At 46.5% G+C, this 9,815-nt stretch overlaps 1 protein-coding gene across 1 annotated transcript; it reads left to right on the plus strand.

Annotated features, from left to right (window-relative positions):
* Positions 1 to 3,072: 3,072 nt before the first annotated feature.
* LOC128719219 (uncharacterized) lies at positions 3,073 to 6,937 on the plus strand. Its single transcript, XM_053812845.1, has 3 exons — positions 3,073 to 3,294; positions 6,295 to 6,636; positions 6,704 to 6,937. The coding sequence occupies exons 1-3, from the start codon at positions 3,073 to 3,075 to the stop codon at positions 6,935 to 6,937; spliced, it is 798 nt and encodes a 265-aa protein (XP_053668820.1).
* The last annotated feature ends 2,878 nt before the right edge of the window (positions 6,938 to 9,815 follow it).

A 9,815-nucleotide genomic window follows, 5' to 3' on the forward strand; every position in this document is an offset into this window, starting at 1 on the left:
ACGGCGATCGAAAGCTTCCCCGGGCGGTAAGATGAATCACTTCAACCCTGGAGTAAGTAAATTTTCGCTCAAGTCAAGCACCGGAAAGTGTGCCGTCTCGGCGAATGTACGCCACGAAGATTTGCATCTAAATAAGCGAATGTCGTCAAGTGAAAGACACACAACTGGGGCGGCTTTGGCTGCTGGGGAAGGTTGCATCCTGCCCTGATGCCGGAACCATTCGCGAGGCGGCAGGAAGATAGTAATGGAAACCCATCAAATGAACAGCTGTGCTTTAAAATGCGTAAAAATTAATCAATTCAGGTTGTTAAATCATTCGCAGATAAATTATAAACGAAAAAGGGGTACGGAATTTCTAACTCTCCGCCAGCCACCGGTTGGGGTGTACTGTTCTGGGTGATGCTCTACCAACAGCCGGCCAAACTTTCCGGCGCTAGCGTGCGACTTAGCTGCAACGTACGATTATTTGCGTGAGCTCTTGAGCGCCGTCTCATCTGCCTTCGAGCCCGGTTCGTCAGCTGTTCATTAACCCGACCGTGCTACCCCAAAAACCCAGTAGCAAGATGCGGGCTTTGCATCGATATCGGTGCGGAAAACGGGCAGGAACTCTTCCATTCGATCTGCTGCCCGGCATAAATTATGCAAAAAAGACGCCACCCGCGTCCCTTTCCCCCCGGGGGTTGGGGTTTTTGCTGTACCGTTTAAAATTGAACGGCATTAAACTTGCAAGGATTATTTTGGCAGCTCCTGCTCGAAGGTGGAGGTGAAATCTTCGTACTGCACCAAACCCCGTACGAAAGTGAAAACGGAGCACTGCGATTTAAACAGCATTTGATACGGGGGACAAACGCACGGTGGTCTTTTTCCGGGTGTCAGCGTCAAAAACAAAGTGTGGAATTAAATATTTTAATTATTTATTGCTTACAAAAAATGATTCCAGAAAGTTTTGGAACATGTAGTCTCCGAACTGGCAGTCCCCGAGATATGCGTTTCCTCTTATACGCAGATTCGGAGATAGGTTTTTTTCTTAATTTGACAGTTAAGTTAGGTTATAGAAAAAAACACTCTAATTAAAAAGGTGACAAATTGATCAAAAATACCTTCAATTTTCAAATAAGTCACATGTTTTAAATATCTATTCATGTTTTCATTAAAAAAGTCGACTGAAATGCTGAATAAATATAGTGCCGAGAAGAAAATCGACTCTGTAACTTTGAAGTATAAATGATATTGCACCAGGATTCGACATACGCGGAAATTCTAGATACTGTCTGTAGTGTAATTTTAGTTTATTAACATGATATACCAGGCGTCTCATAGAATTTTAACAGAGTAGGAGCCACTACAATGGTGAGCTTTTCGATTGCTGCGAGCTGATTACTGTCATTACAATAACACCGGACAACCCAGCCCATAATGCCATAACTTATTCTACATCTTTCTTTTTAATTATAGGCTTTCATAGGAGTTTCTCATACGGCGTTTCGAATTCCTCAATTTCTCCTAGCAGAAAGTTACAACAGCTTTATTCGGTTTAAAAAAAGAATATATTCCGATGTTATATCCAGTTGTTATACGGATGTTATAAATGTTATGACATTTTGTTACATAACAGTTGTTATACGGATGTTATACTGTTCGTCTATCTAAAACCAAACAAAAAACAAAAACATTTAAAATAATTTCTGTCCCGGTGTTTAATTTACTGTTCCCACTGTGCGCTGATCAGCGAAAGAACCCTGCCCGGTCGGGTGCGGGAAGAATGGGTAAATTTAAATGCAAACCAATGCGCAAAGCTTCCAGCGCCGACATGTGTGTGTTTACCGTGGGTTGTGTGTTGGTTGGCAGCAGCGAACAGAACAGCGAATCAAATAAGTTCGGTAAGATCGAGAGGGTAGAAATCATGCCTTGCCGTCGGTACCCCTCCATTTTGTTTTACAACTTTTTTATGCTTTTTTGTTGCTTTTTTCCCCGTCTTTCGTGCGACGACAAACCCATTTGGTGAAAGTTCCTGATCGATCATCGCCCGCAAGCGCTAACACCGGTGGTGTATAAGGATGTGGTGGTTTATCCTTTCGCCTTCCCATATCTCCGGTGCGTGCGTGACGCCGATCCAAATGGAGAACCTAGCCTTACTTTCCTACACCGCCACATGCTTCTTGCTCTGCGCTGTTTTGTTTTCGCTATGTTTCGACCAAAGCAAGGCAACACTAGGTTGGGGTTTGAATGTTCGATTATCGAAACACAGTCACGTTCGCACGGTTGCAGGAAGCAAAACAAAATCTGAAAGAAAAAATGTAATAATAAAAGCAGCAAAGGGAGGAAAAAAAAACACCCTTAGTTCGATGACTTAGTCGAGAGGTGAATTTTAAAGCTTCCCACCCGGCAGACGACATAATTCGAACGAGACTTTCTATGCTGTTGAGGGGTAGAGAAGGGAGCCGGGGGGAGCATAGGACGGAGGGAGGGAAAGAAAATCATCCCAACACCGTGCGGTGCACGTTTTGCTGGCTTACCCTAAGCTTTGGCGCGATAAACTAGCCGTAAAAGCAGAATCGAAGTCGCCCATCGTGATGCGAGAGGGCGGCACCGAACATCGGCGTGGTTGTTCGAATTAAATTGAAAGTGAATTAACGTACCCGGAAATGCTTTCTTCCCAGCGAGAAGCGTCTACGGTTCTGGCGCTCTAAAGTTCGTCTCCCACTCCGACACAGCAAAATAAAAAAAAAACCCGCATTTAAACAACCATTGTTTTGATGTCACCGAGTTGAACATTCCCACCACCGCAGCCGCAACCCCCAAAACGCCGTCCACCCAACTGGGCTCGCAATATTCAAATGGGTGGGAGTACCGTACGGGAATGTGTATTTAACCCGCAACCGGTATGCTCCGAGACTTAGACTTCCGACACATCCGACACGCGCTGCGAGAAAGTGAAGTTGCTGTGCCGTTGGTGTTACAGTACTGTTCTGTGTGAGTGCGTGCGCCGTTCTCTGTGTGTTTGTGTAGCCGTGTGAGAATCCAATTGATATATTCTGTAACGAAAGTGTTCCCGAATTTTTTAACGACAAAATGATCAAATCGTGCACGTCGCTTGTGGCACTGTTGCTAATGCTGCTGCCATCCGCATCGTACGCCCAGCTGTCATTCCACAACGATCCCACGCAGAACAGCTTCTCGATCAAGCTGCCCGCCTTCCAGCAATCGTTTACGCGTTACTTCGGCAATCAACCGCAGGGTGCACTGTTGCAACAACAACCGCAACAGCTACAGCAACAAATTCCAAGCACACTGGTAGTACCCCGTTTAATACAGTCGTTACTAAAAAAAAATGATGTGATGAAGGGTTTTGAATATGTTTAAATTAAAAATGTTTAAATGTTCAACGACTCATAATACATTATTTCCAGTTGGTCCCACCGTGTGATTGGAAAGCTTTTTATCAGCTCCACTCCAGATTTTAATGTTTGTGAAGTATCTGCGTTGAGTATTAGCTTAAGAGCAGACAGTGAAAGCCTCATGACAGCAGCAGAGCAGTGTTGCCAGAAAAAAGCAAACATGCAGTAAACTACTAGCGACATCTTTAGTGAAAAAACAGCACGATTGAGAGCAATTCTAAACCTTTTGAAGATAAGATTAGAGATATCTTAGGTACATGTTGTACCACTTAGCGATTTTCTTGACAGTATACAAATTGAAATTGATTCTCAACACAACTTCCCGTCCTATCAGAAAGCTAAGGAAAGGAGTGTGTTCGCGCGCTAGCCGCGTAACGATTTTTGGTACTATTACGAGAATTGCACTTTAGTTTACGTATACGATGTGTTCCTGTTTTGTTCCTATCTTTGCGAAATGGCGCTGCTGCCTGCCGTTTTCGCCTCACGCTTGGATCGTTTTCGCTTCTGTCTGTCGTTCCTAGTTGTCAACACTTTGTTTATCGGGAGTTTTGTTGATAAACACCTTTGCTTATCAGTAGTTTCATTCTGAGTGAACAGTGTGAGTTGAGCAAGAAACCTAGAATGCTTAGAAACGCTTTAATCTTGTTATTGATATTAAAGAAAGTAGCATTCATTTCTATCATTAAATATTCTACTTCAACGTGACAAGAATTCAATAATAGTGGAAACTTTCTCACTTGTGCTCGAAAGCTTTGAAAAAAAGGAAACCTCCTCAACTGCTAATCTTTAGAAATGTCCACACGGAACGAGCATCAATGAACAATACAAACTTTAAAGGAATCACTAACCGTTGATTAAATTGACTACACGGGCGGCTAACGAGAGCTAAATTGGATACGGACCCAGTGCGGAGGCGTAGCGTTATCGCCAATAGATACGGTGCCGACTCCCTTCACGTCAACAGCATGGTTATTGTGCGATGTTTACGATAAAATCATCCCCAAAACGGTGCCATTTTGCCAAGCGCTGGGCTTCGGCACTGTGGAGCATTGTGATGTTCCGCCCTTCCTTGGCGATCAGATCCTTCCGAATCCTTTCAAGCTGTGCATATTATCAAGCGCGGTAAAGTGGCTGCCGAGTGCTGCTTGTTACACTGTTCACCGAGCACGGGAAAGTACATTGCAAACAATATTCGAATGCCGCGGTACGATTTCCCGGTCTCCGCTTGCTGTACGTACAACGCTTGGCGGGGGGAGGGGGGAGGGAGCAAAGTAAGGAATAACAAAGGGAAGCAAAGAATGGTCCTACCGTTGGGTGTTCCGTTACCGCATGCAATAACAAACTACCTCTTTTCTTATATTTTTATATTGACTGCTTTCGTTGCATCGTTTCCCACCCCGCCGGCAAATCCATCAACGTTGGCTGCATAATTGCATTAGCAGTGCAGGGCGCCCTCTGGCGGCGACCCATCGCTACCTGCGCCTTTTCTGGTTGCAGTCCGTTGCGCAAATAGTACCGCCGAGCACTGGAAATCAACTGCGGCACGAAATCGAAATAAATATCGATGCGATGTACAGATTGTTACGCAACGAGCAAAAAAAAAAATGGAGGAGGAGAAACAAAAACGGGTAGAAAGCAATTGCTGCAAATGTAGCCGGCGAAGTCTTGGGGGCGAAATTCTTTGTGTATCTTGTGTAGCAGTTTTTGTCGCGCTTCTTTTTCCCCAGCACCTGGTGGAAAGTGTCTACTTAAATTTTATCTATTGTACACCCTCACCTTCGCCCCAACCCCATCATGCCGGTGCGCTGCAGTGAAGATGCTCCCGGGACGAAGAAGAACTTCCTTCCGGTGTTGATTATGCGTTTCTTTCTTACCGCCCTGCCCCTCTTTTTAATGTCAGTTTCGTTACTTTGCCACGAGCAACAGCTCGTTTCTTTCTTTCCGGTCCGATTCGCACGAACCGCACAAGATGGCGTACTTGCCGTGGTGTATCCCGGCGAGCCCAACACCCGGGCCGAGCGCCAGCAACCGTAATCAAATGCACATTCATTCCCGTTTCACCTTTGCAGCAAGCGAGAAGGCTTACTGCCGAAGGGATAGAGACATAGGTAGGACCGGTGGGAGTGGGGTGGAATTTTCCATGTTTCCAGTGCCATTTGTACATGTTGCAAGCAAGCTGCAGGTGACGTATCACCACACTGTCGCGTCGCGTCTTGGACCGGATGACGCCAAACCTGGTGCATAAATTGTCAAGTCTTGCTACCAGCCCGGTGCCCACCGACCTCACGACCGAACTTCCGGCAAGGAGCAAAAAGTGGAATGTTTCACCCCCGCCGCCATGGCGGGCAGCATTGCGCTTTGGCATTGCGGTGCGTTTTCCCACTGGGGAATGTTTCGTAGTTTTGCTGCGCGATATTTTACCACCGGAAATGAAGCTGCTTCGGTGCCGCGGTTTGCAACCCTATCAGCTATTGATAGCCAGTCTGTATGCTACGGGGTGCTGTTGCCGAAAATGTGCTTCATTAACTAGCATCCAAACCGGGGCAGTGAAAAAGGCGCTGCGTCGTATTTTGTTTCAGTTGAGAGTTTTCAGCTCGATGTTCGGAACCCGCTTAATTATCTCTGCGTATTTGGTTGCGCTGCTGTACATTTGAGGTTCTCAGAGGATACGCTTGTACAGTGCTGCCCTCTATTGGGAAAAAAATGGTAGAATAATAAATGGAGCACAAGATGCGATATGGGGTGGAAAGTTCTGGGAACATTCCGCACGAAAGACGTTGAAGAATAGATCATTCCCAATGAGAAGAGGAGGGAACCGTATCTTTATCTAAAAAGTTGAAGTTTATACGGTTGTAATTAAGCATGATGAAACTTTTCCTCCACGCCACCATTCCAGACGCATCCGTCGCTTATCGGTAGCCAGGCACAGGCTTATCAGCAGCAGCAGCAACCGCTGTACTATCAGCAGCCAGCAACCCAACAACAACCTCAACCAGAGTCACTCAACCGCTACGTGGCGCAGTTCCCGGACCAGCCGCACTACACCGTGCAGGAGAACTACATTAACCCCAACATTCGTCTACGCCTGCAGCAGCAGCGGCTTCTTCAGCAGCAGCAGCAGCCCCAGCAACAGTACACCGCGCCGCAAACCAACAAATATCAAGGCTTTACCGGCCCAACGTTTGCCCAACCCGTTCCAACGGCGCAGGATGCGGGTGCTTACGCGACCACCAACCAGGTAAGGACCAGCTGACCAAGGCGTCCCCAGCTTCCACGGGTGATCCACTCTTTGCTATCGCTTGCAGCAGCAACAGCCACAGTACGAGTACGTGCAGCAGCCAACCGGTGCGGACGCACAACAGGACCAGCCGCAGTACCAACCGGCAGCGGGACCGTTCGGTGTGCGGGGCCATCAGCAGCAACCGGGTAGCGAGGGCGATGTCTCCACCGGAGCAAAGCTGATCGGTGTTGCCTACTCTCCGTCGAACGAGGTGTCGCAGGTGAAGTTCAGTAGCGGTGGGCTGAAGTACAACTTCTAGACTCCGTGGCGTGGCAGTGGGGTGGAGTTTTGTGTAAGCTAACGTTGGGAGTTTTGTTTTCAATGGATGTACTGCCAGTGTTCCCAATAAAACACCTTTGTTATATTAATCTTCTTTGAAGTGGTTATCTGTCTGAGTTTTCTCCTCATGCTTGCATCACCTGTTTAACTCTCAACAGCTTGTTTTGGAACTAGCTTCGAAAGCACTTCCGAGAAATTTGGTCCTAGCTAAATAGAGGTTCTGGAATTGGCAATCCGATCACTGCACGACTGCTACCCTCAGTGCATAATGAACCAGTCCGAGCACTCGAACGCTGCAGTTCCCAATTACAGCTGGAATATGCGTTACAATATTTGGTGCTGGTAATTTAAGGCATATTTTACCGTTTGGCATCGGCTCATGTTATCAGCTCGTTTCGGACGAGCGAGTTTCCAAGAAGCATGAAGTTCGAGTCGGATTTTGCCGACCGATCACAGCGCACGCACACACAGCAGGGTGCTGCGTTCGATGGGTTGGACTGTGTTGCGTGGAGCAACGCATAGGCATTTGCATCCGGCACAACGCACCGGCAGCGGTGATCCGTGCTGAACGGAGCGAGAGCCCGGGCGCCCGATGGCATGGATGCTTCGCATCCAATTAGTGTCCAGGGTAATGGTCGACCCGGATGCCGGAGGGTTTTGCCGAGTTGGGAGCGTTTGCTGTCAACACCCATCAACAAACGCTCCCAACTCCCCCCGATCGGCCTAAAAAAAAAACGGTTCGGGTTGGTTTACCCGGTAGGCGTTCGGTGAGTACGCTTTGCGGTTGACTCCACCTTACGCACATCATAATAATTTATCTGATTGCCAGGTACTGATAGCAAACGAAGTAGTTGCAGCCCGTGCCGGGCTGCATATCCCGTGTTTTTGGGGCCAGCTTTTTGTGCAAGGTGGTCGATAATTGGCATCCCATTTAACCGAGCGGGCGCCCGTCGAAGAACGCAGGGCTAACTTCGCCCGAAAGAGCAATTATTGGTTAAACTCAATCAGCAAATCGGGATGCGAGCGTTATTCTAATGCACGGTGACAAGATAATGAATTTTCGGGTCCGATTTCCCGGGGTGCTGCAAAATGGCCGTTTTTATTAGTTAAAAGCATTGCCATTTACGGAGCAGGTTCCGTCACGCCCGTGGTGTGTCCGTCCTGCAGGAGCGGTGCAAAGTTCGGGACTTTAAATTGCTTTTTTAATTACGGCCAAGGTAGCTGCCACCAGGGAGAGCTGGTGTGCTTGGAATCCAGACGGTAGATCCACCGACAGGGAGCAGATTCTGAGCTGTTACGTTGGTGCAGGCGGTGACTAAGGGTTGGTATAATGCGTGAAGGGAATTGGAGTTTATTTGCTGACGGTATTTGGCTGATGAATGATGAGCGGTTGAAGATAGACAGAAAGTTAAAGGAGAACTTTTTTTAGTTGTTGCAGATATTGGACAAACCGTACAACATTAGAAGTTGATATCTATTCCATATTTTAATAGTTTAGTTATTATCTTTACTTTAAAAAGTAAATATGAAACCGTATAGAGTAGTTGATTGTTTTAAAACTTCACTTTTTATTTAGTTTAATTTTAGATTTAGTTTAATGTATCTTGTACAGCATATCAGTGAAGATACAAATGATCCCCAAACTCTTGGGAACCAAAATGTTGGAACAGTACCTTAAGAATTCGCGAAAAGCAAGACGTAGATGTATCACGGCTTCACATCTGACAGATGTTTCAACTATCCCGAGAGCCACGAATTTCTCGTCTATTTGAAGGGAATGGATGCTGATGACATTCTTCGGCTAGTGCTTTCTAGGATCTCTGAGATTTTCTGCTTCTGAGCTTACCTCAAATAACAGTGACGCAAAGAGTTCGTCAATATCTACCCTAGATATCTTCAACTATGAACTAAAACTCCACATTATAGAGAAGATTAATTTCAATGTATCTTGTACAGCATATCAGTGAAGATCTCCAAACTCTTGGGGACCAAAATGTTGGAACAGTACCTCAAGAATTCGTGAAAAGCAAGACGTGGAAGTATCACGGCTTCACATCTGATAGATGTTTCAACTATCCCGAGAGCCACGAATTTCTCGTCTATTTGAAGGAAATGGAAGCTGATGACATTCTTCAGCTGGTGCATTTTAGGATCTCTGAGATGCTTCTGAGCTAACCTCAAATAACAGCGACGCAGAGAGTTTCTCTATATCTTGTCCAGATATCTTCAAATGTGATGTTTCGTCCAATATGCTCGAATGCTCGAAAATGCTCGAACATCTCGAACTGTCCACCTGCAATTTAAAACCAATTGATGTCACTGGTGAGTTGAAACGGGAGAAATGGATGTTTTTTAGGTGTGCTGCTATTCAAGTGGGTCTCAGCTGTAGTCTGTTTCCACACTTGTGTTCTTCACTCCACTATCGACCTCCACCTCTCCCGCCTTTATCCGTATTAAGTAAAATGGTTCCGCGTCTTTACACGAAAGCAATTTAACAGTCGAAAGTTAGGTATCAACCCAGCGTTAATCGTTTTCGGTTTCGTTACGATACTTATGTCACGATTGCCCTTCGCTCGCAACCCCAAACCTCAATGCCGCTTGCCTCAACCCAATTGCTGCCGATGGCAGCGCCTAAAGCAGTTCACTCTCGTGTCGCGTGTCGCGCGCATTGGTTGTGCGATGAATAATTGATGGATCATCCGCAACTTAACACAATCATGACCTCGCGTCTCGCACACTCATTTACAAATATTGATGAGCTTACGGTGGTGGTTTGGCGGGCAATTGTCGCACGGCTTTCGCCGTTATGCGATCGGTTTTCGTCTTGCCGTGGCATGCACGCGGCACATGCACCGCAC

The sequence above is a fragment of the Anopheles marshallii genome, chromosome X (assembly GCF_943734725.1).
Source record: "Anopheles marshallii chromosome X, idAnoMarsDA_429_01, whole genome shotgun sequence".
Classification (NCBI taxonomy): domain Eukaryota; kingdom Metazoa; phylum Arthropoda; class Insecta; order Diptera; family Culicidae; genus Anopheles; species Anopheles marshallii.